Below are 27,994 nucleotides of genomic sequence, written 5' to 3'. Positions count from 1 at the left end.
CCTAGCCACTGAGCCACTGCGGCGGGTCTGTTTAGATTAACCACATTGGTAAAGCATAGTAAGAACCATCAAAGGGCTCAACAATGCAGCCACCGAATAAAGGCACAGGGTCAGAAGTACGACAAGCCATTTCAGCTCTATATTTTTATTGTAACATCCTACCTAACGCGCGCTTCAATTGCAGCCATTCTTAAAACAGGCTACATGCCAGCAGTGCCTCGAAGGCTGCACGACTCCGAGCACACACAGACTTGCACATCGCACAGACTGACAAACAGGACGGAATTGCCAGCACCAAACAGCGCTACAGCCACACAGGTGAAGGCACTGTACTTGCACTGCGCGCATAAAAACCATTCGTCTCTTGATGCTAGTTGTTTAACTTGCCTCGTGATGAACGTGACACTAGTTCTGGCATGGGACTTTGCTGCCCTGGGGTTTTCCGCTTTGGCTGTGCACAACTCGCTTTGACATGATCCGCTATCAGCTACGGCAGCGGACGAGTTTGAGAATTTTAAATCTCGCAAAAAAAATCTGGCCCTCCAGAAAGCAACTGTTGCATGGCATCTTCACACCTCACAAACTACAGATACATGGAACTTGCATCCTCATAAAAACAAGACGTATACAGAAACTGAACTGCAAACCCAGCTTTGTGTGCATCGAGCTACTGGGTTCCTGCTAGCAGTGAAAAAATATAATAGTATTACCTCGGAAATCGGGGAACACATTTTAGTTGGGTCCTGAAAACAACATACAACCCTTTTTTATCTGATAGAGCTAGCCTTTGATAGCTTGATCAACTCTACACCAGTTTTAGGGAACGTTTTCACCAAAATGAAATACACACTGACAATTTTTAAAATTTTTCACTAAACAACTTCAGCAGTGACTTCATTACAGGGGGCCAAAAAAGGGTATCTAACTCCACACTATTATTTAAGCAGTGCGATCAAACGAAACCACAGCCACCACTATGTTGATTGACTGCAGCTCTCGGTATCGGCAGCTCCGATCATACAAAACTAGCCACTGTAATGTGTTGGCTAATAAGTCACCGTCCTTTCATTTGTTTCGCTACTACCTGGCTTAATTTTTGAAGTCTGCAATAAAATTTGCATTATTGCTATTGCAACACAGCAATTTTCCAAACTAAGTTTGTATCTTGTCTTCATCCGATACCTTTACGGGCATTCAGCTGGCCTTGTCAACAGCATCAAAGTTACCTTAGCATTTGAACCTACGTATTCAAGCTGATGTGAAAGCTACCGTGCAAACACATTTAATGGGTGCATCCCTAAATTCATGGCAGAAAAGCAAGAACAGTAATGTTTCAGAAGGGTTGAAGCACCTTGCATTCGACAGTGCGGCAAGTTGGACACCTGTCTATCTTGGTGTGTGGAAATTTTCCACATTCCCACACATTTACACTCATTGTTTTGTACCATTCATTCTTGAATACTCTTTGAACAGATGGCAACAGCCATCTAATGAAAAGAGGTGAGTTAAAGAAGGGCCTTTTGCTGAATTCTTCATACTTGGGATGCAGTTACTTTAAAAACGACAAAAGAAAAGAGTCCAAGAACCTTGATAGGACAGAGGACGGCCTAACCTTAAACACACACACCCAGAAAGTTAGGGGAGGAAAATGTGGTCAGCATTAGTGCCTTCCTATGATTGCAAAGGTCACTTCTGTTTTTCCACCAAATTCTGTGACCAATCCCATTTAATAAGAATGACTAACAAAAAACAATTACACATGTTCACATACTCATGTACACAGTAACCAAGCATTCACACAGCTGTTTTTGCACCGGGACTGCACCGTTGGACAAATGTGCCCTTGTGCGAGGTGAAAGCATCTAAGCACGCCTCACGTTTAATCATTTTGGTACTCAAAATGCCCAAAGCCACTGCCTGAAAAAACACTATTTTTGGCAAAAATGAAAGCACATCTTTAAATGCACACGCAATGGCTGCTTCTATCAAATGAATTAACAGTATGTAAACTCTGAAAAAGGACCCTCAAAAGCCTTTAGATAGCGCAGTACACATTTTGGTTACTGGTCGCTGCTTAGGCCAAACTTTGTCCAGCACACAGGAACTTGCGACTGACTACCAGGCCTACTTATTGGGAGGCTTAGTGCAAAAACGAGGACGGGGGCAGACGAGACAGGCGCGTGTCTTGTCTGCCACCGTCCTTGTCTTTTGTGCGCTAAGCCTGCCATTAAGTATGTACCAATCAGCCCAACAATACGTTTTATTGAAGTACCAGGCCTACAATTGTCTTTACAGTTTTTAAGCTCTTTGTGTAGTACGAATGACAGTATACACCTTCAAAGTCATCTGGATTTAGAGGCATAACCAACCGGAGCAGAAGCAGGCTGCAAACTGGAAGCTGACCTCTAACTGCCCACTAAAAGCATTCAGGGGCCCCTTAAAATCAGCAAAAACGTGCATTATCAGGCACATGGGAAATATTCCAGGAGCAAATGAGAGGCTTGACTAGCATACCACACCAGGCCATTCAATTATGCAGGCCAGTACACAGCACAAGGTAGCTTTCTCATGACATCGAAACTAGGCAAACCAGTGCTTTGCAATAGTCGACACGGTCACTAAGACAAAGAATGAGGAAGACTAACAGAGTGCAGTGCTAGCCAATTCCTGTCATAGCACTGCATCCATCTTCCAGTCCTCTGTGCTTGTAACCATGTTGGCTATTTCACAGCTTTCTTTACAATATCCACTGCTTCATGAGGCAACCAAACAGAGATGCCCATGCGAGCAAAAAAAAAAATAGTTGCCCATGGTTCACTTTTGCCTGGCTGGTACCCTTTAAAAGGCATCATAACTCAAACAAAACTTCCGAATTTTAAGGGCAAGCACTGGCATCTTTTCTACTTGACAATGTGCCTACTCAGAAGACACCGACTGCAGCATAAGAAGCTACATTACAGCTCCTTTAATGTTACTACGCCCAACCAGACATTCTGTTGTACCCACTGGTTCTATAAAAATAAGCTAGAACACACCCAGCTACCACGTAAAATGCTTTGAGCCAGTTTCAGTGCCGCACTAACCCCCAATAGCCGAGAAACGAAAGCTGTAGCAACAACTGGCTATCCTTCCCGTAGCAGTCGAGCGCCTCCTCCTGTATGCGGCACCGCTCAAAGGTCCCTGCAACGCGTGCACAGAGAGACACTCGGGTGTTTCCTTGAGCTGCGCTGGCCACAACGTGTGTGAGCGAGCTCGGCCGGCAGAGCACATCCCAGCAGTTCCTGCTGTCTGCGTCGGAGGGTCAGGCCTTGCGCCAGCTCGTCCAATACGGGGACGCCAGCGCCCTCTGCATGGCCTGGGAGCTGAGGTCAAAGGTCATGAAGCTGATGCCGACGGCAATGGGTCCCTTGATCCAGTTCATGCTGAGCCCCTTGTACAGGCCACCGATGAGTCCCTCGCTCCGGTAGACCATCACCAGGGTCCCCCAGACACTGGTGTAGTTGTGACCCGTCAGCGGAGCGGTCTGCATGCGTCGCCTCACGATGTCCAGCGGGTAGGAGCTTGACTGGCCAAACAGGCCGCCCAGCGCGCCAAACAACAACCGCTCCATCGGGTGCAGATCCGTCGAGCCTGTCTGCTCTGTTGGGGGGACAAGGGCATAAAAGTTTCGATTTGCCTGAGCACTTTGGCCGATGATCAGGGCAGTCACTAATGATGCTTAATTTGTAAGACTGCCACGAAAAATGTCACGTTCACTGTTTTACGGGCATGGTAAGAGAGTTTTAGCTGACTGTTTCTGGCGGCCCGCTCAGCGCAACCAGAGCATCAGCAGAAAAAACTTTTAGCTAAGTGATAATCATATCTCTTTTAGCGGAAAATCATTTGCGCCACTGCTCATGCCCTGTGCTCGTGTAAACCAAAATGTCATCCAAATGAAATTCAATACCCCGGTCACACGGGCACTTTCAATCACAATTGAGTCAATCCGGATCGAGCTCAATCCGGATCGGGCGCTGCTACATGGCACTTTCAATCACGATCGAGCTCGATCCCGCTCGAACTCAATCCTGGTCTCCCAAGCACGATCGGACAAAAGCAGCACAGAAACTGACAACTTCAACTAACGCCACAAATTGTGTCAAATAACTTAACCCAAATGAGCATGTGGCAACATGTATATTGTTTTGTATAACGACGACCACGCAAAGTTACCAGACGCCAGCCGCAAGTACATTTTTAGTGCCATCTGGCGTACGTGAATGCAACCAGTGCAACTTCCCAACATTCCGTGTAGCAGTGGCGGTGCGTCGAGCCCGCTCGAAAAGTCAATCGCGCTTCGCTTCAATCCAGATTGAAAATGCCCGTGTGACAGGGGTATAGTAAGACTGCCGTGAAAAATGGGCGTGGTATTAAGTTGAGGACAGCACCAACGCACTCTCAAAAATTGTATACATACAAAGGATCAAGAAAGCACAGAAAAATCTGCATGATAACTCACAGTTACACAACACAGGCAATTTCTTGGCCCTCCTCAATCATCCTTCATAAAGAAAAAGGTTAGCTGTTGTCCCCTATGTGCATAAACTGTCACACGGTTTGAAGAATGTTGGAAAAAGGTATGGGGTCGATGTGGTCCTTTCAGCGCCTGTGAAGCTAAGCGGTGTGTGTTCGGCGGTTGAAAGGAGGGATGTCCATGGAGCAAGCAGGCGCCGAGGTTGCGGGGTGAATCACAAAGACCCATTTGTTCCGTGTTGCACGGGGGGTAGTTTACAGCATTCCGTTGGTATGTGGGAGCCAATATATTGGCCAAACCGGGCGGTGCTTGAATGTGCGTCTATTGGAGCATAGGAATAGCATAAAAAAGGACGCGCAGGCGCACCTTTCAATGCATTGTGAAACCTGTCCTTTACACTGCTACCCTCATTTCAGACAAACAAAAGTGCTATTTAAACATAAAGACAGGACGACCCGCGAGGTGGTGGAGGCCTACCGTAAACTGGGCAAAACGTGCGTCAGTTTTTAGATATCCGGTGAAGTTTTGTTTCTTGCAGTAGCGTAACCTATTGACGATTTGGTTTCGGTTGTCCATATCACGTTTTGTGCTAATCTGATGGTTTTCCTTTGTATTGTCATGTGCAGCTGGTGTTTTGCTAGTATATAATTTCATGTCTTTCTTCAATAAAAAGCAGTTGTTAGTCGGTGCTCGTCCTGTCCCCTTCTTTGCCTTAGTCTTCATGTGTGCGCGCTGTTAAGGAAGATGAACAAGTACCAACTCGCCCAATTGTCGTTTCTTTTACTTTTCATAGCTATCCACATTTTCCAGACGCTGCCAACAAATGCGGGGCCAACCGCACATACTTGTATCTTTAGTTTCCTCTTTTCACCCTGACGACAGCAAAGAAAATTATCTCTGCATGGCTTGTGCATTATTGCGGGGTTCCAGAATGGTGTGCCAAGTCAAACTCCTTATACAACTTTTTAAACACCCTTTGTACAACATAACTCGTTTTTTTTTATTTTATTACTATTTATAACCATAAGTGGGGCTATCTGGAGTTAGCAAGGATAAACTGTAATGAACATCTTCACCACTTGTTCGGTCCCCAAACATGCTTCTTCACTAGAATTTCCCTGAAAGCTATACAGGAATTTTCTCTTTGATCTGCTTTTAATTACTTAGAATGCACAATAAGACACTTGAACCTCAAGCGAGGCAACGGACCGTTCTATAACTAGCCATGGCAGCTACTCACTAAAAACCACGGGATGCACAGTTTGTGAGTGTAGAAGCGTGTGTTACGTTGGCCATTGCTACCATCACCATCACCAGTCTATTGTCCATAGACAGCGTCAGTCCATGGTCACCTCCCTCCATTGAATTATACTATGTCCTCCCCTACACCATATACGCAGTCCCATCTCTCAGGAGCCATCCTGTTACCCCGACAGTGCATCAATTACCCATCCTGCATTTTTCATTCCTGCACAGAACAACTGGGATTCGAAATGTAGCATGACAGCTGGCATGGGCTCGAAATCGGTGCAGGGATAGGGTGGCGAAAAACTGCGAGTGCTTTGCGGTTCGCGAAAAGGCGACATTTGGCTCAGGTGCCCTTGAGCACTTGACCTCACAATTGCACGAGCTTGTTTACAAACTTCACAGGTGTTTCACGACGTTATTAATTTTAGCTGGAAGATCCTCCGCACTAGTCTGCTCCCTTATCTATCGTGATGCTAGTTTCCTATTCCTAAGCATTACAGCGCAAACATCACATTATTCACCAAAGGATTCTAAAAAGGCTATGATGACAACATTGATTTCACACGGGAAATCAATGTCCAAATGAAGACGGAACGAAAGGTCCAGTCTTCATTTGGAAGACTGGACCTTTCGTATGTCACAACACCAGGGTTGTTTAGTAGAGTTTACTGGTGCAAGGGCATCTAAGACTAAGAGCGCGAGGCTATCATAAAAAAAAAAATCAAAACCCCTTCGTCTAACGACAAAGATGGTTGAAACACGAAGCTTTCATCCACCGCAAACTGATTCGAATCAAAGCCCAATCTCGTGAGGGATTCGTTCATTGTTGCCAGAGTTCGGACTTTGATGATGATAATGATGATTCCCTTGAAGTGTTTGGCCCGTGCCCACTTGGGGGAGATTGGCCAGGGATAAGGTGTTGACTGTGCACCTGCACTTGATGTGCCTCTGTGGAAAACCATCGTTAAGTTGGCTTTCCTGCAGAGCATTTTCGGCGTAACAATTTGGTGGATTTTGGACTTTGACTTTGGACTTTGAAGGCATTGACTTTCGACCAGAGAAATCTTCACGTTTCAAGCATCTCTCACTTCACCCACAATCATCATCATCGTCAAAGAAAGTTGGCTTTCCTGCAGTGCATTTCAGTGTGAATAGTCGCCGTCAGTGAGGCAAAGAAAGCTTCGCTTTAAAATGCAAACTGCTTCAACCGTGTCGGAACGGTGGAGTCGGATCGGCTTCATAAATCAAGGGACCCAGGTTCGATTCAACCACGGGACGCGTTTTTTCTTGAGGTGCTTGTGTAAAGTTGGCTTTCCTGCAGTGCGTTTTGCCACATGCCAGACACCATCAGCCTGGCACAGAAAGCTTCACTTCAATAAATGTACAACAAGGTGCTTCGAATAGAAGGGGGTGGAACTGGTTAGAACTATGTGGCTAAGGTTCATAGGGTCACTGTAAAGGGAAGGCTATGAACGAACAGGGTTACGAGGCTTTCATTGCGATTATGATGTCCAGGAACACTGTAAATAAACCATCATAAAAGCAGGTCTGTGCAAATTGGCAGGATTATGATACATAAGAGCAGACTGATGACTGATGAGGATTTCGTAGCATACAATTCCGAAAAGTACAGTCTTCTGCATGCATGCGGATGCATGCATCACCATTCACTATAATCGACAATGAATTAGCCCCACATATAAAAAAAATGTGGGGCTAATTCCCACACTCAGCTAGTGCCCTGTAGTGTGTGCAACGTTGAAGCTCATCCTTCCCAGCCAGAGATGGCCATGATCACAAGAGACAGCGTCAGCCCACTCGTTCAGTTATACCCCTTATTACAAAAGCAAACTCTCCAGGACTCATAACGCCACCCTGCCCCCGTGCTGCAGCCTTGCTGGCGTTCTAGAAACAATTTTTTGCATCATAAACACTCCAACAGCACCATCAAATGTGCTAAGTTAATGTGAAGAAAAAAGAAGGGACAGAGTGCAAAAAGCAGCCGTTGTCACAAGGCTTTGTACCTGCTCTTAGCCTCTTGAGTGTCTCGTATGTGAAGAAGCTGGCGCCAGCATATGGGATGACACCCAGCATGGTCGGCACAAATCCCCGGTACAGCTTTCCTGGCCCTTCCTTCCTCCATATCTCTCGGAACACTTCAATTATGTTCCGATACCTGCCGGGACGAGAAATCCAGGGGTTAGAAAACGCAGCACACTGCAAGACACGATACTCCAAATGCTGTTTACAAGCATCACGCTACATTTGACCAAGAAACTAAAAACATTTTTTGTTTGGATACTTGCCTGCGGCAGCACAGTCAAATGCTAGATACCTGCTTAATCTCATTAAGCACGGGCAATTACCCACATAAGTGCTCACAACCCAAAAAAAAGAAAAGGAAGCTAAGCTTACTTTGAGTGATTAAAAATACCATGTTAACCACATAAAACTTTGAACTGTTTGAAAAACTGCCACTTCAGAGTAACACTAAGTACCACTATTGTATAATGCAAACTGCAATTCATAAACTTTGATGTTCAAAGCAGTACTGACACAAAATTTCAAAGCAGGGATAACCATGTAATAGGCTTCCTTAGTATATGGGGATATCTTCCACCAATTTCCAACAGCAACTGCAACATATTTATTTATTTATTTATTTATTTATTTATTTATTTATTTATTAGTACCTCAAAGGCCCCCCGGGGGGGTATTACATGAGGGGTGGGCAAACACATCACCAGCATGGCAACAAATACAAACAAGATTATTAGTCGAGATAAGCATTTTCAATGGCACTTTTGAACTTGGCATTACTGGTAATAGCGGCAATGTTGGCGGAAAGGTTGTTCCATTCGTGCGCAGTGAAGATAAAAAATGAACGTTGAAAAGTTGTGGTTCGGGTGCGTGGGACATACAAGGCGTTGGGGTGAGAATGGCGAGAGATACGATGCGCTGGAACTATGATCTGGTCATTGCGGGGGAGAGAGTAAAAAAACCGGTGATAAAGGCAGAGTCAACTTTAATTTTTGCGCGCACAAGCAAGCTCAGAACGAATCCCCTTTCGCAATCAGCATCAGCATGACGCCATCCGCTCCTCCTGGCCCCAAACTGCCGAAGTGAGGGCTCCCGAGACGTGGCCAACACGCTGGCTATGGTTGGTGCATGCTGTTCCGCCATGTGCAGTCATGATTTTGGGACTGACATCACGCTGGTGGAGACCACGGCTGGAGACCACGAGGACTGTGACGTCATGACTGCCCTCCTGTCATGGCAGCCGCCTCAGTGTTCGTTTAGTCAAAACCGAAACTGACATAAATAATGAGGCTGTAAGTAATTATTTAGGCTGCTATCGGCCGTCTAATGTGCCATTATATGATTAGTGGGCTGGTGGGCAGAGCATTTTGGGTGTAACAATTTGGATTTTGGACTTTGAACTTAACATACAGATGAACTAGCAGTCTCAATCAGTTCTTTTCAAAATACTCTACTAGCCCCTCTCAGTGCAAAACTGTGCCCCTGCAATATCTTTTTTTTTTACAATAGAATAAAAGTTTATATTGCCCTAGATCTACATGTGATGTTGCTGCTACAGACTTTTGTGCTTATGACACTGCTGTACCCTGTGCCGGTAAAAGCGACCAAAAACAAAAATTAAGTACACAGTGGACTTCTGAAATGAACTACATATGGCTAAAGTCGCCATGCATTCGGTTAAGGTGTCATGCGTTCATAGATGCACGACACGGTAGACACCACCGTGCATTCATGGCCAAAGCAACCCCTCACAGACGGTATGTTCTGCACACAAGCTCTTAGTGGTAATAATTAGTGAGCAAGTGCAAACCAGCACATGTGGGCGTGGAATCTGTGGGGTCGAAGACCCCACAATAGAGAAGATATTTCCTTGAATATGTGTGGCCCTCCATGCGTGTCCCTGGTCCACTTTCGCACTGTGAAGTTCATGGATTACCAACTAGCTGGCACCCTCACAATTTTAAGACTGCTTTAAGAGTTATTGCTGCCCTGTTCACAATTTGCGACAACCCCTCCTAGATTACAAAAGGACAGAGAGGGCGGGATTAATTTCTGCTTTATTGGGTCTCTAAGCAAAGAAAGCTCCTTTCAGCTCTGCACCTGGCTGCAGCATCCCCTTTTTTTTTTTTTTATGAAGGTAAAAACAGGCAACTCTGGTGCATATGAGATTGTGCACTTAAAAAGCTTCACAAGGCCCTAAACTATACACATACCTGCCAGGTTTGCCGGGATGGCATTAGGGAGATCTTACTGGGGGGGGGGGAGGTAGTAGCTACAACAGAATGGGTAACTTTACACACATTTTTTTTATTTGCTTAACACATAGCAGGAAATGAACTGTTTCTTCGTACAAACTACCAAGAAGCTAGACCACTCAAATGTTCGACGTGGCTGACACCGCCCTTTTCAGAAAGTCCTGGAAATAGTACTGCAAGTGCAATACAAAACAGCAGGAACTGAACTGTTTTGTTGTTTCGTCTAAGCTAACAACAAGCTACACCACTGGAGACTTGCTAAATCTTCAGAACCGCCGTCCAGAACGGCCGTGCTCGTGTGTAAATGAAAGCGGCGGCGGCGGCGCTGCGTTTCTATAAACAGTAAACTAACAATGGGTCAAACAGGTTCACCATCTACACATGGCCGAATACGCTTTTAAGCACTTCACTGATAACGATGCCAATTGGTGTCGCGTTGTATTGTCAGGTATACCTCCCTCACATTGTGGCCACACTGGGAAAAAGATATGGCCAAAGGGTGCGTTTTCGGGAGATTTTTGTTTCGGTCGTACAATCGTACAAAACCATGAAAATTCGGAGGTCTCCCGGAAAATTCGGGAAACCTGGCAGGTATGTATACATAGCCTGCCACTAAAGTGCACCTCATTGCCCGTGTTGAGCTTCAGGTCTAAAAACCCCAACTAAAACCTTTAATATTAAAAACTGAACTTAAACCTTTCACTGCTCAACAACAGCTGAGAAAGCCACAAAAAGGCACATTGTCCATGCTCAAACCAAAAAGTCAAACGACTTTTTTAAATGCAGAGCATTTCTTTAACTCACAATGTCACCCGTTCTAGGCGTCCGTAGCAGTCCGCATCGCTTGCAGGTGCGCCCTCTCCCCCGCTCCTCCTCGCCTACTCTCTGCTCGCATCGCGCGCTCTCTCCGCGGTCGGTTCGCGCCCAACAGGTGGGGGCGCGCGCGTCGCGGGATCAACACCATCTGTGGCGTGATCGTGACGTCAGCATCGCGCGCGCGTGGCGCGATCGTGGCGTGATAAAGGCGGGTGTCGGCGAGGCTGGAACACACTCATCGCCGCGCTCTCTCGTCAGCAGTTGCCACAAGTGCAACAACATTAACGTAACGCAAACTACTTAACGTCGTGCGCCCCCGGAAATGCTCTGCATTTGATCGTGCCCCTCGCGAGGGGGATGTTTCACTGCGTCGCCATGCGAACAGTTTGCCACGATTTAGGTTTTTTTCAATGCACTTTCATCGGTGCAGCTCAGCTGCATGAAACAGGAAGGAGTGCCAAGGCTCACCTATCTGGCTTTGAAACTGCCATCCTTGCACGAGCCACGTCCAGAGGGTACGTCAAGGCAGACGCCGTGCAGCCAGCCAGGGAGCCAGCAAGGAACGTCCGGAAGTGGTGCTCTCTCCTGGTTCAGAGGAGAACGACACCTCCCGAGTGAGAAGCGCTCGACTATGAGAAAAAAAAAAGTAGCCAGCATAGCATAGCTCAGATACATACCCACGTATTTTAAACGTAACCTTTCTCCAGTTGCGAGGGGACTAACGGACATATATGAATGCTTCCACAATGGGTGCAGGGTGCCCCAAATGTGGATTCCCCTGATTGACTGATAGCAGCAGTCAATCGTGGGGCATCCAAGCTGCTTTGTTAACTACGCTGCGCCTCCATTTGCATTCACATTCGCATCTTGGAAGGTAGGGATCCTGCTGACACCAGTGCTACGATGACAAAAAACTTAACAAAACCCTTCCCTCCGGAAAACGGCGGTGCACGCAAAGTTTGACCTTAGTGAACACGACAACGAATCCCTTCTGTGAAAATCAAAATGCAAAACCTCCGACCGACCGCCACAAAAGCCATTCCTTTCGCTCAGCTTTATCCGAACGCATGGTGGAGTGAACCAAGCAAAGCCTACCCACAGCGCAGCCGACGGTGAACTTTTCCGTAGCGAACCTGCGATGTGACATGATGCTCCGCGCATATCGCGTGCCCGCCAGCCGGGCCAAGGAGCAACAGCTGTGGGCAAGGAGGGGGAGGGGAATCCCAAGGAGCAGGGTTTTGTGCCACAACACCGATGGTGCAAGCCATTGTGGCATGATCTTGCACGCTACTTGTGTGCACGTGCACCAGCTGCAATTGAGGAGCAACAGCTGCGGACGAGGAGGAAGGGAGAGGGAGAACCCCCAGTGGGTTTTAGGCAAATGCCACCGACGGTGCAAGCCTGTCAATGCAAGCTTCGCTCGAAAAACTTTGCAAGAGATAGTGTGCCATGTCCACACCCATCTTGTCCAGACACAAGGCATGGAGTCATGCAACTGCACAGAGAAGTGAACAATAAGCAATAATCGAAAGAAGGCAATAGACCTTCACATCATGACAGGCTACATGCCAGCTGCTAGATCACATTTGCCTGCCTTCTATCCATTGCAGAGCATGACACGAAGCGTTGATTCGAAATACTTTCGCTTGGAAGTGCAAGCGGAACGACGCAATAAAAGGAGATGACAACCTAGTTTAGAAGGACCTGTTGTTGGGTGAGTTGGTGCATATTATCAAAAGGTGTCAACTGTGCAAAGGAAGACACCACACAGAGGGAACACGAGGACCTTGTGTTCTATTCTCTCCGTGGTGTTTTCCTTCACACAGTTTACACCTTTTCATAGATGACGACACTACGATGGTCAAACCTATTTTCATTGTTTTGTCTCCCGTGTGCTTTTAAACGCAACTATTTCAACTTAGGGATCACCAAACAGCGTAAAAGGACGCTTTATTGACATTTAACACCATTAAACTTGAGGCCGCAATTTCAAGGTGCATATCTCCACAAACAAGCCAGATTCAGGATTTTCTTAAAGTGGTTTAGCTGTGTTTGTCACCTCGAACAAATTTCCTAATACAAATATTTGCCCAAAAACCAATAAAAAAATCTTGCGTCCCTCTTTCGGTTTTCGGGTTCTTCCGGAGTTGATGCATTCCTAGTGCTGGGGCTTTTTAAAGGGGCCATGCAGACAAATCACAAGTTTGGTTCATTCGATAGATTGCCTCGTTAAAATCATACTGACAGCTCTTTTAACATAAACTTCACTCAAATAAGCTATATAATTAGGAAAAAAATGGAATGGCCATGCGACCCACTAGCTCATTTCCCACAACAGAACCTATGATGTCATATGCGCCTATCTGTGCGATTTGCTGATGTCGGCAAAAGCAAACGCATTTTAGGCATGGCTTATAAGCTTGCCGAGCAAGCTATTTGCACTTAAATGCAATGCATGTTCATTTTACAGCTGTAAGAATGGTGGGGCAAACAATGAAAGCTACGAAAATACATGTAAACATAGAAGTACCGATGCGCCCTGCTGTTGGTACTGGGCGCACTATGTTTGTTTTAGCTGCACAGCAGTTCGTCGCTTTGGAGTTGTTTTACACGACACTGACCGATTGGTGTAAGCGACGTTGTCTTACGTAACCCTGTTTGTCGTGCATACTTCATGTTTCACGAAACGATTACTTCCTACCGTAAAAAAAAACAAGCAAGGTGCAAATATGGTCAAAAACAAAGCAACGACGGACAACAGTCCATGGATGAATATGGTAGCTCCATCTGGGAGGACTGATGGCAAGCAAGGCTGCAGTGCTGAATTACGCAGTAAAGTTCGTTCGAATACATGCCCTTATGACTTCATTGCTTACGTCCCGAAAACACACGATTTGGCGGGAGAATCAAAATTTTAGCCTAAATTGATTAATTTCTCAGTGAATACAGCATCATTTGCAGCCAGGCAAGCACTGGGGGCAATATAAAACACGAAATCTTTCGAATAAGCCAAACTTGTATTTTGTCCGCATGGCCCCTTTAAGCACACCATTGAGTGAAAATACAGGAGCGCTTCAGTGGCATGGCTGAAAGCACAAAAAAATACTGGTAGGTCAATGACCCTGTCCTAATTCTTGTGGTTCTTCCCTCGTGCACTAGTGGCCTAGAACAACACCAAACTGAGCAAGTTGGTACGGTTTCACCGTAAAGAACTGCAGAAAAAACAAACACCTGCAGAAGAAGAGGTGGACAACACGAGCGCTCGTGTCGTCCACTTCATCTTCCGCAAGTGTTTACTTTTTGCCCAGTTTTTTAGGTGAACTCTAGTGGCCCCCAAAACCTGTAAGCATGTGGAAAAAAAAAGAAAAAGACTATGCATCTCTTGCACTTTTTTCATAAAGCAATTGTCAAAGGGCAGGTAAAGTTGCTCCCCCCTCCGTTTGCTTGTCTGCTTGTGCACATGGGCATGGGTGTACGTGTGTGCGTGTCATTGTGCCTTCCCATCTAGTCCCTGCGGCTGACTGCCGGGCCCTGACGTTCGGTGCTGGAAGCTACTGAACATATTGAGTGGTGCGCTAGGCAACTGGTTAGGTGCACGGTGACAATCAATGCCACCCACCGCACGTGTTATGGACATGCAAGTTCACCTGCGCTCGTTGGTGTCCACCCGAAGAATGATCTTCCAGTGCTCGTGTGCCGCGTACTGGCAGGCGGCAAAGGGCACCACCCGGGCCATGGTGGCCGTGTTGCCCCGCCACCAGCTGAGCAGACCATGCTCCCGATACGAGTGCACCAGGAACCGTACCGCCTTGAGGAACGAGAACTGCTCGTTGTGGACTGCACCAAAGGAAGGGGAGGGAGGGGGGCTTGCATCAGCATGTGCCGAGAAATTTGCCAGGCATAGGCAGACATGTTTAGAGAGCAGCACATAACAGTCGTGTCATCATTGCTGAGCTCGGTAGGCGATTTCAACTTTTCTGTTCGACACAACAGGTGACTAGACCAAATTTTTTGTTCTGTTCGATTCCCGGCCGTGGCGGTCGCTTTTCTGATGGAGGCGAAAAGCAAAAACGCCCGTGTGTACGAGATTTTGGCGCACGTTAAAGATCCCCAGGTGGTCAAAATTAATCTGGAGCCCTCCACTACGGCACGCCTCATCGCCTGCATTGCGTCGGTGCATTAAACCCTACAATCAATCCAACTTTGTTCTCTCACCTCTTCACTCTTCTTATACTTCAGTGCTACATGGACCATTTTGCTTTCCAGGACTCACAAATGTTTCATTCGACCGCAAGTATCTGCATCAAATATGTGCAGTGCCTTCAAGCAATGAGTTTATGTTTTACTCTTCTGACGTAGGTACGTGATTTCATTAAAGGGCTTCCAGAATGCAATCCCATCCATGCTCCTCTCTCTCTCTGCACAACCTTTCTTCTTGCCTTCTCAAGAAATGGCATGGCCAAGGCACACGCACAAACTGTGTCCTTGGGCAGAAAAGCGAGCAAGATAAAGCTCAACACCCTGTGCTGCATTTTCAACGATATGGTGAACAGTGAGGAAATGCATGGCTAGACAGGCTCAAATGACAAAAGGGTTGTCCACTGCTGCATGTATGAATCTGCAGAAGAAACCTCAGAGCAGAGCAATTTAAATACTGTGAGCCTGGAACTTTACTATTTAATGTCCCGTAATTTTTCAAGTAATAGCAAATAATAAATAAATAAATAAATAAACTGTTATGCCCTCGGAAGCACACAGCAAAACAACAGATGTGAAGTATACAGCCACTCCTGTGAGGAACACGCTGGAAGGAAGGACCAAACGGACCAAAGGAAGGACTGGACAGGGTGGTGCGACAATAATTGGAACACTTTAAACATTTTTCCTGAGCGAACCGCCGCTCTGTTCGTGCTCAAAATTCACACAAAGGTCGCATTTTGTGGTTTGTTTTGTTTGACACCGGGAACAATGACGGTACTTACCTGTTTATTCTGAAAATAAATAAAAACGATTTTCTACTATGGAAAAATGGCGGCCGATTTGGACGTGCAAGCCAGCGCAAGCTGATCTTGGAACGACAGTGCCCCCTGGGGTATTCAGAGCGAAACGCACATTTGGGATTCACGATAGGAAGGAGACAAATGGTGTAGCAGAAGATCAGAAAATCTCCTTCGTCCCTAGTTTACGATGACCACAAATACTTGCATAACAGCTGATACCAATCATAATAAAATATTCCCACGGTTTATCGTTGCCAATAAACATTGGATCTGTTTCCTCACCTGCTTTTACATTCTGCTACACCATTTGGCTCCTTCCGTGAATCCCAAAACGTGCGTTTCGCTCTGCACACCCCAGGTGGCACCATCATTCCAAGATCAACTTGTGCTGGCTCGCAAGTCCAAATCGGACGCCATTTTCCCATAGGCAAAAATCGTTTTTATTTATTTTCGGAATAAGCAGGTAAGTACCGTCGTTGTTTCCGGTCTCAAACAAAATAGACCACAAAATGCGACCTTCGTGTGAAGTTTGAGCGTGAACAAAACTGTTCCAATTATCGTCGCACCACCCTGTACAAAGCAATAGAATGTTCTCAGTCATACAAATGGCACGTCAATTGGTAACGCAGAAGAAACTTACTTTGAAAGTTAATTTTTGTACGGTCAAGAGGCGCTATCGTCGTTTTCGCAAGAGACCCAGCCAGTGCACCAGCAATAAATGACGTGACAACCTTATCTCGGTTTGTTATCTGGAAATAGAAAAAGACATAACCTAACCAGTTGTCAGAGCAAATACTCAACACACCTAGAAAGACACTAGAGTGCAAAAAAAAAGTTGGACCTTCATCAGCGATTATACACTTCCACACATAGAAACTAAGCAGCAGCAGCAGCAGAAGATGCCAAAGGCTTGAGGGCAGCTATCACCACCCCATACATTTCTCTGCATAGAAACTCTAAGCAGCAGCAGCAGAAGATGCCAAAGGCTAGAGGGCATCTATAACCACCCCATTCATTTCTCTGCACAAGTACTTGTGACATCAGAAATTTAAAATGGAGAAGCGGGATTTAGGGGGCGTACTTGGAGTTTTTATAACAACAACAACGAGGTAATGACTTGTAAATGTTAAATAAACACACCTGACAACTTTTCTTGAACGTACTATCCCAGAAAAAAATAAAAAAAGAGAAAACTTCACCTTATAAAGGTTACTAAACTGGATACCTCACTGCCATAGGTGGTAAGCCTTGCTTCAATTCCATTTTTGATCAAACATTTTGTCTTGGAGCCCAAGTGTGGGAAAAATATTCATGCAGGTAACATGAGACCTAGCATCCCCTCTTACCGCCAGCGAGCGTACGTACAACAGACAGCAGAATAAGTTTCAACCTATTGGCACAGAAACTAGGAATCTAAACTGCTCTTCAACGTCACTGTTTACTTTGTTAATGAACTGCGCATACATTATACGCCTTCTCCTTGGTGGTAGCACGTCTCATAGCCTTATCGGTTTCGGTTTCGTGATGTGCACTTTTGCATTCCGAAATAAGTTGGTGGAAGATGGGGGGAAGGGAATACCAGTTGTGCTTGTTCATTTCAACACAAACAAACTTGCTTTGAACTAAAGCAAAAGCATGAAAAAAAAGTTGAAAAATGTGCAACCATGATAAGCAAAGTTTGAACTGCAACAATTCAGCCGCTCTAAGCCCGAAAATTCCCAATAAGAAAACTTGCATGCAGAGAATAAACACATGCTGATATCTTTCTTTTGCTTCTAACCTTGCTGACCTACTTTTTTTATCAAGAACAAAGCAGCCTCTTGCAACAGTACAACTTACACATTTTTTGTGCAGTAAGAAAACCTGACAAACAGCAAGATTAGCCATGAAAACGTAAATCACTTCATTACACACACTACAGCGCAAAACTGAATATTCTGCTATAAATTTTTTCTTAATTTCAAGTTGAAAAAATGGCAGCTTCTAAAGCAGCATGAAAATTTAGGCAAGGTGTAATGCCTAACAGCAATGGTGCCATTGGAAATTATTGTTTCTCATACTGTTTTGGCTGGCTTCTTTCAGAAAAAGTATCAAATATTTTGCCGGCAAATTCTTAATAATACAGCTTACATAAAATGTTTTTCAGGCAGTGCCTGGCCAATCGAGGATCACGCCTAAAACTCAGTCAACTACATGGCAATGCAGTGGCTTCATTACTGAAGTCATCACAAAAAGCCGCTTTACAGGGATCATTCCTGATGTTGCACCCATAACAGGCATTGTGGCAACAGGCCTGTCGCAGTTCATTTTCGTCTTGTCGCAATTCATATTCAAGACTCAGTCAGTTTTCTCTCTTGGAAATGTAATGCTGTTAGAGCATTTTCGAAGAACGCTTTAAAGGCAACTTTGCCACAGTTGAACCTGAGGCCTTGCTTTGCTAGCTGGCCCCCTCCTTGTGTGTTCAGCCTACCGATATGGCCTTGGTCATGAGCGATGCAACTTAGCTTCAATTCTGTCACAATGTGCCACCTTTCCCTTCCATATTGCTACCATTCTCCATTTTCATGCCCAATACACTAAGGAAAGCTCAAGGTCAAGATGACACCTCTCAAACCCCTCCAAGCAGTGCCCAAATGGCAAAAAAATGCACCACACAGACATGTTTTCTGTCAACGCTGCCAAACAAAACCCATGTTTCCCAACACGCCCGAAATTTCCTCTGAAAACTAGTGGCCACAAACATGCACACATTGACAAATATGTGAGGGGAAAACAATGACACCACAAAACTATTGGGTATCACGGTAGTTGAGGTTGAGGAGACGAGGTGGCGGGGCTCTTTGAATTCAGGGGCCACACGAGCGGCCGTTTTACCTCGCCAATTCAGCTAAACCTCGAAAAATTGCTTCAAGGGGCATTGAAAATGTAGGGCTAACTCTCATTCTCATCAATTATTCTCCTTTACCTACAAAAATTACACGTGCAAACTTAGACACACTAGTTACGTTAAGACCAGCCACAAAGATGTCAGTGGCATCACAGGTAGAATATCCAAAAATACTGTAGGGATTCAGTGCATTTCTGAGATAATGGCACACTATTAGTATTTTTACAGAGTGGAAATAAAGGAATCGTGGGAGCTGTGTTAAGCATTGAGGGATTGCGAAGCAAGGAAATGAGCAAGTCATATTCCATGCTGAAATTATGTGAGAAGGAAGGGCCACATTTGTGAAACGTTTTGCTTTTACCGCATTTTCTCCCTCAGCCATTGAACGAAAAGATCAGCCTAGGCAACTGCCGTCTCCAAACCTAGCCAGAAGAACAAAAAAAAAAAGGAATACAAACATAGCACTCAAGTCCAGGTACACATTGTCATGGGATGAGTTTTTACTGCTACCCAACTATAATTAAATCACAGTGTGCATATGCTTTTAACACATTCTCCCCTTTGAGTGGGGTAGGCAAAGCCAAGTGAAAGTTAGCTGGTGGGCTAATAAATTAGCCCTACATCTTGCCAAAACATTTATTTTACTGTGCCTAAATTTCTGATTAGAGGTAGGTACTTTCACACTGGAAACACCTTTTATGCTTTCCTTACCACATCCTCAATAGCTTTATTAAAAATACATTACAGTCATAAGACACTCCAATTTTCAAAAGAACTTCCCTTTGGGGAAAGCTAGTTTCCTAGGCATTTGACAACAACCACAGAGCCATACAGGCTCCGATCTGATCGGATATGCTTTGCACTTCTCACAGCACTGCACCATATAGCACAATCACCATTTTAGTTTCAATTTGCTTATATTTGCGCCTTCCTTCCATATATTCACTTGGGAATAGATCAAATTTCTTCTCACTCTCTACTCCGAAATCTCCTTGCTTCACCAAAAGCATTAGAGCAAGCTTTAAAAAAAAAAAGGAAGGCATGTTTTCATTCAAACAGATTACTCGTCAAGAAGCCACTTATAAAAAAACATGAACTGCCAATCACTCCCACCCTGACGAAGTAATCCTGGTTTTCGTCAGGAGGAAAATGATGTGGTTTACACACACCATCCCCCGAGGAATCAGTCCACCAGCAATTTTAGTTTAGTGCACAATCATTTTTGTCATGGTGTATAATCTTGTTTTCACATAACTTGCTATTTTAACTATATCTTGCTACTAACCAGTAGACATAACCATAGTTTCTTCCAATAAAAATGTGATTCTGGGTTCAATTCATTGTCCACTACCTTAACTTTTGCTCGGCGCATGGTGCCCCGCCACAACTTTGAGACATATTCTCAGAGTGGTATTGCTCAATGAAATTTAACATGCCTGCAGATTTCATAACAATGTAATCGACACCTGAATGGCAGTAATGAAACAGCAGTCAGTTGCATTCAGTTGCATTCAGCTCACCTCATAGTGTAGTTCGTCATCCAAATGGCCAAATGTGTCAGGTGTTTGTTTGCCATCACTAAACTGCTGCTCATCTTCTGAAGAATCTCGAGATGGCAATAATTCTATTCGCATAACAAATTGTCATTCACGCTGCTTCAATTAAGCCTGGAAAAGAAAAATTAATGGTCAATGCCCAGCCTAATACAGTTAAACCTCGATGTAACGAACTTCAATGTAACGAAAACCTCGATGTAACGAACCACGGAATTTTTCGTAACTTCAAGTGTATGCACACCATGTATTTTCACCCTCTGTGTAACGAAGTCCCGTTTGCGGGAATTTCAATGTAACGAAGTTTCATGGAGAACTAGGCACGAAATTAAAGTTGCAGAGGTATATTTTGGGAGACGCAAGCGCCGAAATGGGTCTCAATAAAACGCGAACGGCAACACGGGCCGGCCAATGCCGCGGATGCAGCGAGCCCCTTGCCTACAAACTGCGTGGCGTGCATACACGCCTGGCGCACTGTTTCTCTTTCTGTCGGAGCTTAATCGTCTACGCGGGCCTACGCGGACATCAGCGTGAACCGCACGAAGCGTTTTCTCCCCGCAAAAAAACGCGTCCCGCAAGCCACAGGCGCGCTGACGCAGCCGCGGAGACAACCCGCGCGATGCGAGTAGCTACAGCGACCGCTTCCAACCGCTCGCTGAAACGCAACTCGAGGGGCAAATGAGAGGGGCACGCGAGAAAAAAAAAAAAAAAAAAAAAAGCGGATAACGTTGGCGAAATTTTCACAGTAAAACTGGTAAAACGTCATGCGCGCCGTTTACGAAAGCGCCCATCAAACATCCTCCGCGGTGGTAAGCCTAATCGCCTCTTGCGGGGCCGCCGCCGCCGCATGCCGCCGTTTTGCCCTTCGTTCGCTCAGGCTTGTTGGGTTTCATCGCTGCAGCACAACGTTACTAGAATAAACTTTGCAGCAAGCATTTGTGCGCGCGTTTTTTTCGGACCCGCGTCCGCGATTTTGCGCCGGCGGCGGCTTCTGCGCCAGGAAGTGACTCGCGCTGCACGCGGCAGTGGGAGGAGCCTGACCAGTTTCGCCAATGGGGAGGCGCGCACCCTATGGCGGGAGCTTCGAAGTGCTCGGGCATGCCGAAGATATTTGATGGGCGCTTTCGTAAGCGGCGCGTATGACGCTTTACAAAGTGAAAATTTCGCCCACTTTATCCGCCTTTATTCTTGCATGCCCCTCTCGTTTGCCACTCGAGTTGCGTTTCAGCGAGCGGAAGCGGTCGCTGGAGCTACTCACATCGCGCGGGTTGTCTCCGCGGCTGCGTCAGCGCGCCTGTGGCTTGCGGGGCGTGCTTTTGCGGGGAGAAAACGCTCCATGCGGTTCACTCTGATGCCCGCATAGACGATTAAGCTTCGATAGAAACAGAAAGAGTGCGCCAGCCGTGTATGCGCGCTACGTTTTCTTTTGCAGGAAATGCTTCACGGGATGAACACTTCATTAAAACCGCGAATTTCAATGTAGCGAAATTTCAATGTAACGAAGTAAATTACGAATTTTACCGACTTCGTTACATCGAGGTTTAACTGTATAAACAATGTAGCTGATTTTACAGACTTGAATGCTGCTTTTTTTTTCTTTCTGCATGCACACCAGATAGCCACAACTAGATCCACTGAGATGACACTTGATGCAGTTATCTGGGTTCAAATAAATGATGAATTGATTGATTGATTGCAGAGTTTAACACGTCGATGCAACACAGGCAATGAGGTCAGCACTGTAGTGGAGGGCTCCAGATTAATTTTGACCGCATGGAGATCTTTAACGTGCGCTGAAATCTCACACACACAGGCGTTCTTGCTTTTCGCCTTTGTCAGAAAAGCAGCCGCCGTGGCCGGGAATCGAACCCGCATCCTCTGAGACGCGGGTTCGATTCCTGAGCATTGTATTCATTAACACACTGTCTTCATTAACATTGTCTTCATTAACAATGCTGAGCATTGTCTTCATTAACACACACAACATAGTTTACAGGTACCCTGGGTGTGCAATAAATGTAAATGGGGAAAAGCAGACAATACTGCGTATTTGCATTATTACGTTTGCCTATGTGCAAGACTAGCATGACTCATTTTCAGGAGCTGAGTTTTGAGGCTGCAGCACGTTTACGGTTAGCAATCTAGCCAGTAGGTCAAACTGACACCTTAGCACTGTTTTAGCTAGCAGTTCTTAAACTTTCAGTGCTCCGACATTCAAGCTTACACGCAGCCTGCTTCTGAAGCAGTTCAGACCCTGTCAGGTGCGGCCTTCTCAATACCGACACTACGCAATTCTCAATGAATGCAAAAAAATGTGAACAACAGAGTGCACATTTTTCGATACATGCTGTGCTACCCGAAAATCTTACGCACGCACAGTTAACACAAGGTGTTCGAGGATACGACTCTTGTTAGATCGCATGCCTGCAAGATGGAGTGAAGCTGCATGTTAATTTAGTTTTGCCTTTTAACCCCGCCACATTTACAGGTCGAGTACAAATCCCGGCACTCATGATGCATCACACAAAATTCACGCCTTTTTGTTTTGCAAGATTTTTTTTTTTTTTTTTACGGGGAAAAAGAACTAACCATAGTTTTGCACCAGCATCGCACCCTTGCCCTCCCTTCCTTGCCAGTCTCATTTTTCAATAAAGGTTCCCCCTTCTAAAATGTGCTAGCTTTGTGGGCTTAAGTTTCTACCAGCTTGGGGTGTGGGGAAAACAATGCAGGAACGAATATTGTCCCCCAAGCAGGCTGGTGGGAAGACGAGACCCTGGCAGCAATGAGTAGCACTATATTACCTCATACATCAGGATGCACGGTCACTTCTTGAGACAACCAAGCAGAATGCATGCTCTCAAGACTTGAAATGTGCAGTTACAATTTTTGCCAGTAACATTTTTCATGTACATGCAACTTGGTTCTGGACACATCATTTAAAGCCAGTTCATCGAATGCCTTTCACAGAAGCAGTTTTATCGAAGCCCATTTCAGCCAATATTGCCTGATCAAATGTCGTTTTGTCAGTCATTTCATCGAATACTTACTCAGTCTTACAAAAGACAGCCAGAGCACACTGGCAGTGTTTGGGACGTAAAAACACTTCGGAGATACCGATGGTACTGAAGTAATGTACAGTCATTCAAATCTTTAACTAGCGTGCACGAGCGGCGACCTTTCTGTGCGTAAGCGCCATATGACGGGGCCAAGTTGCAAAGAGGTTGAGGGTAAGCACATGCTCAGAAAGCGCGCTCAGCTGGGCCCTGCTAGGCTGTTCCTTCTTAAGACCGTCCCCCCATACAAGCGCACTGCAAACGAACAGGCAGCGTGAGTATTTTGCTCGCATTTTATGTTTCGAAGATCAACGTTGCAGCACACACGATTGATAACGGACCTTTCTACAGATGGAAAAAGCATTTACGCCAGGAAGTAACAAATAAATAATTTATGTTCTTCGGCTGATTCGGCGTGTTTGATGTATCTTTAGATTTCCTTTGCTCAATTTGTTGCTTCAACGTTGACCGTCGGAGCATAAAATGCGAGCAAAATAATCCGGTCACTCAAGACTGTTTTCAGTGGGCTTAAATGGGGTGACGTTTTTAGGGAGGAACAGCCTAGCAGACGGTGGGCCCAACCGAGCTCGCTTTCTGAGCATGCGCTTAGCCTCACCCTCTTTGCAACTAGGCCCCGTCATACGGCACTCGCGCACAGAAAGGTCGCTCCTCGCACACGCTAGTTAAAAATTTGGGCGACTGTACAATGCTCACAAGTGCACTGCAAGTCCATCCTATGTGCGCATGCCTGTCATAAATAATTGCACTTCTATGCAGGGAGGGCTTACACTGGTATTCTGTGCCACGGTGGACATCAATTTAGTATGTGTCTGGCAGCTTAAACAGCAGCCCTTCTACCTTCCCCTCCACCCCCACATTCATATGCGAATGCAGTGGAGTTCAGGACGGCTGTTCGTAGAAAACTGAAGCTCTACTCGGAAGGCTATGTTTACGTTTGCGACAAGTTCACCCAAAGTTTTGCTAGAACTGTGACCATTAGCGCAGCTGCAGGGGACATGTCGCACCTTTGTATGACATGGAACAAGGAGCGCACAATGTGAAAGATTTCAAAGAACACAACCGTGCTCCAAGCAGCACTCGAGTTGGAGTGCTAGAAGCCAAGAAGAAAATCAAGCCAGTGAGGCTTCTTATTCCAGCACCAGCCACATGTCTGGTGTTCTTTCATCAGATGCCTTGAATGCTTTTTTTTTTTTTTTTTCGATGCAGCGAATATCACACTGTCATCAGAGAGGCAACAGGCAATAGCCTCACAAGACATGTTGCACAAGATGAGATGGCGAGCAAGCACACCACTTTTTCCGCTATAGCTAACAGTTTCGAGCCATTTAGTTGTCCAATGATCTAAATATAGTTGGAGATGTCAAAAGTGTCATGAAAAGTTTTATGCACACATCCATTTTCTACGAACAATGCGGAATATTTTCTTTAAGAGTGATAGTTCACATAACGTTAAGGATCGACAGCATCTTTACATGTTTTCATTTGTTCAACATTTTTGCCCCTACTGTGGGACGTTTTACAGCACTTTTTATTTTTGAACAAAACCAATCTGTAGTAATCCGCCTCTTTCATAACCCTACTGCACGTGCACATGGCCCTGGTGGAGAAGGTCAGAAACGGTCTGGCAGGGGTCGGCCGGTCTGATCCGCAGTGATCACACTGCTGTTTGCAGCCGTAACTGAGCCCGGGTAGTGGAAGCGTGCAACCGGATTTGGCCCCCATTGAGAAAACAAAATGCAGTACGTTTTACAAATGCAACTGTCGGGCAAACCATAACATGAAGGGCAAAATTTTTGTTTCTGGGTGAAATGTTTGTTTCTGGTGACACACACCAACCCCGAAACAGGAGTGAACAAATTAGGAGCTGTCCGCCACGGCGCCATGCATAAACGCGCCATTCTGTGTCCCGTCGCAGTCACACCAAGCATTCACACCACCGGTGACGAAAACCTGCTAGCACGCCAAATCCAGAGATCGCCTTGTCACATTACTCCGATGACGATACGAACACACCGGCAGACCGAAAGTTGCCGTAGTACGGCAGGCTCGTTGACCAAGGCGGCCAGTAGACCCCGAGACAAGATTCGGGCCGCGATGAATGTGCCTCTATTTTGTTAGTTCGTAGAGCGTAATAAACTTCGTAAAGTCAACGAGGCGAAGGTCACACTATGTATGCGATCCGTATTTCGTAGCTAGCAATGCTTTGCTGACTTCTCTTAACCGAAGCTCCATATGCATACACGGCTGGCACGCTTGTAGAATATGCAAGGCGTAGAAAGTCCAGAAGAAGAGTTACTCAACTTAATCTAGGAAACTAAGAATCAAAATCAACCAATGTTTCTATCGTAAAGCGCGAAACATAAGTACAAACAGCACATTTTTTTCGACGGGTGGACACACGATCTGCTTGTGAGCAAAAATTTGCGATCGTATTTCCTGGCTTAATAATTCACACCGTCTATGGCTATCAGGTATTTGAGGAAGAGGGGGGGGGTCAAGAGTCGCTTAGTGGACAAGCGCTATTCAAAGAATGATGATCAGTTTCTGTGCCAGCAATACTATGAAAAAACTTTTTCAGAGAGGTGCAAAAACATAACCTAAGCATCAGCTTTGTGTCCGCGGCATTCGAGTGCGGTCGCTTGCTGCACTGTGGCTGAGTGGCCTAGAGCGTCAGAAACACCACCCCGCTCGAATGTGGTGGTTCGAATCCCCATATCAGCTTCAAGCAATGCTTTTTATAATTAAGGGCCTGCGTTTATGCTTCTGTCTGACGCCCACGTCCCCCTCCACTCCCTTTTAAAAGCTAGAAAAAAAAATGCCATGAGAACATCACTTCCACAGCCTCAGATAGCCACCCTCTGGTACTGACACTTGCGGAACCACTGCAAAAAGAAACGAGCGTCGCGCGCTTGTTCAAATGGTTCCCATATTGAAAGCGTCCGTCTTCCAGCATAGTTATTCCTTTTGCAGCTTTAGGCTGGCTATACAATTCACGTAAAACAAATAAACACCAACAACGCAGCCCTGATTCCCCTTCCGCTGCAGTGGCAGCTATTGGCAGCCCACTAGCACCCCTGCCATACCACTTCTCGGTGGCTCCACCAAAGGTCACCACAGCACAATGAAAAAGACGGATTGTCTAATCTTGGTTGATTTTCCACTTCAAACCTTGTTTGCAGAGCACTGCACGAGCTCATCATTGCGCTCTTATCAGCAAAACTTTTTCACGTTGCCACGTTGGAGGGGGATGAATGCAAAATAGGCATTCTCTTTCATTCGTCAAAGTTCACTTTATGCAATTTCACTACGTGTACCACACATAAGGTCTAAAAGATGGTAAGAATTCTTGTTGAAAATTTTGATGCACTGCGTTGACAAGTGCTGCATTTTTGACGAAACGGGTGTAACCAATTCTACGAAACAGCATTCCACGCATCAGCTTCGATGCAATGGCGTTTGACTAAGCGACGTTTGATGAACTGTCCTGTGCAAGTCTGAAGCACACCATATTTTGTGATTGCCTATTTTGATCTGCTCTTTATTTAAAACATAGGCCACATGCCCACATTTTTTCATCCTAAATGATACAAATGTAAAGGCTACATTAACAAGGCTTCAAAAAGTATTGCGCAATGTGAAATTATGATTTTTTATACAATTTTCTTGCGCATGTTAGCCTGATTGTCAAGAATGTTACCAAACACTTTGTTTCAAATGATTAGTACTGACGCTTGGACAATTTCTTTAAATTACGTTCGTAGCTTTGCACTACATCCACATGTTCAACCAATGGGTAAACACTGCGCACATGGCTGTTACTTTTGCGTAGTTGCATGCAAAGTACGTGCAAACGTGTATCTATTTCTGTATGAACCTATATGAACTATCACAAAACTCGCCATCTCACTGAGTGTATAATAAAATAATGCTACATCCAATACAAAAAGTAGACGTCGTGAGAAACTTACCACGCACTGGAAGTTCTCACGCCTCGTTATAAGTAGGCAGTGATAAAATGTACCCGACTTTTCACTTGCACAATATTTAGTAGAATGAGGAAACTGGTTTAAAACAGGGGTCGGAATTTGTAGGCTCGCACAGCCAGTTGCGCAATCCTCCTGTTCAAGCGCAAGACGCTAAACGAGCTCTGCAAACAGTCGTGTGCGCACTACATAACGGGCTGAAAAGCATAATTTCATAGCCAGATCAATGCAAGATGACCTCGCGGAAGCTCCAAGGCTCGCACTCACACAGTTCAGGTGGGCAAGGTCGCAGAATAGCAGTTTTTATCTGACAGTGCTCGGCCGTGCTGCCGTCCACTAACGCGGATAAGTCGGGCGTTAAACCCAGGTGCTCGAAGATTATCGTGACCGATTCAACCACAGGTAATTCACCGCACACAACCACACATGAAACTTAAACTGCTTAAACGGCGCTGCACCAATGCCGGAACTGCCGGAACTGGCCGCTGCCGCCGCCGGGAGGTGCCCCCTGGGAGGGATCAAAAAACGTCAACCATGCGTCAACCCAACGTCACTGAGGCTCTTCGATTCTCGGTTCCAGACTCGCCGTGGGCTGCTCGACAGTTTCCTCCAAGCATGGCCCCGC

General features: G+C 45.7%; 1 protein-coding gene across 3 annotated transcripts; it reads right to left on the bottom strand.

Moving 5' to 3' along the window:
- Positions 1 to 110: 110 nt before the first annotated feature.
- Positions 111 to 27,994, bottom strand: Dpcoac (dephosphocoenzyme A carrier). Of its 3 annotated transcripts, none has more exons than XM_077705918.1 (7): positions 27,639 to 27,994; positions 20,280 to 20,426; positions 16,513 to 16,621; positions 14,520 to 14,709; positions 11,341 to 11,457; positions 7,786 to 7,937; positions 111 to 3,639 (listed from the first exon to the last, which is right to left on the bottom strand). In XM_077705918.1, exons 2-7 carry the CDS (start codon positions 20,391 to 20,393, stop codon positions 3,302 to 3,304), a joined length of 1,020 nt encoding a protein of 339 aa, XP_077562044.1. In that variant the 5' UTR covers positions 20,394 to 20,426; positions 27,639 to 27,994; the 3' UTR covers positions 111 to 3,301. The 3 variants fall into 3 exon arrangements, with proteins under 3 accessions (XP_077562044.1, XP_077562045.1, XP_077562046.1); XM_077705919.1 differs by lacking the exon at positions 27,639 to 27,994 and adding an exon at positions 27,355 to 27,578; XM_077705920.1 differs by lacking the exon at positions 27,639 to 27,994 and adding an exon at positions 19,121 to 19,181 and having other exon boundaries at positions 20,280 to 20,418.

Source organism: Haemaphysalis longicornis, unplaced genomic scaffold (genome assembly GCF_048455015.1).
Source record: "Haemaphysalis longicornis isolate Haplotype H1 unplaced genomic scaffold, Haemaphysalis longicornis Haplotype H1 scaffold_4, whole genome shotgun sequence".
Classification (NCBI taxonomy): Eukaryota; Metazoa; Arthropoda; class Arachnida; order Ixodida; family Ixodidae; genus Haemaphysalis; species Haemaphysalis longicornis.
Note: the sequence above shows the minus strand (reverse complement) of the source record. Positions and strands in the feature narration are given on the sequence as shown.

Coding starts and splice junctions, on each gene's coding strand:
- Dpcoac (XM_077705918.1), bottom strand. CDS start 20,393: ATGCGAATAGAATTATTGCCATCTCGAGATTCTTCAGAAGATGAGCAG. Junction 16,622..20,279: donor ATGACGAACTACACTATGAG/GTGAGCTGAATG, acceptor TTCTATTTCCAG/ATAACAAACCGAGATAAGGT. Junction 7,938..11,340: donor GCAGTTTCAAAGCCAGATAG/GTGAGCCTTGGC, acceptor TCGTCCCGGCAG/GTATCGGAACATAATTGAAG.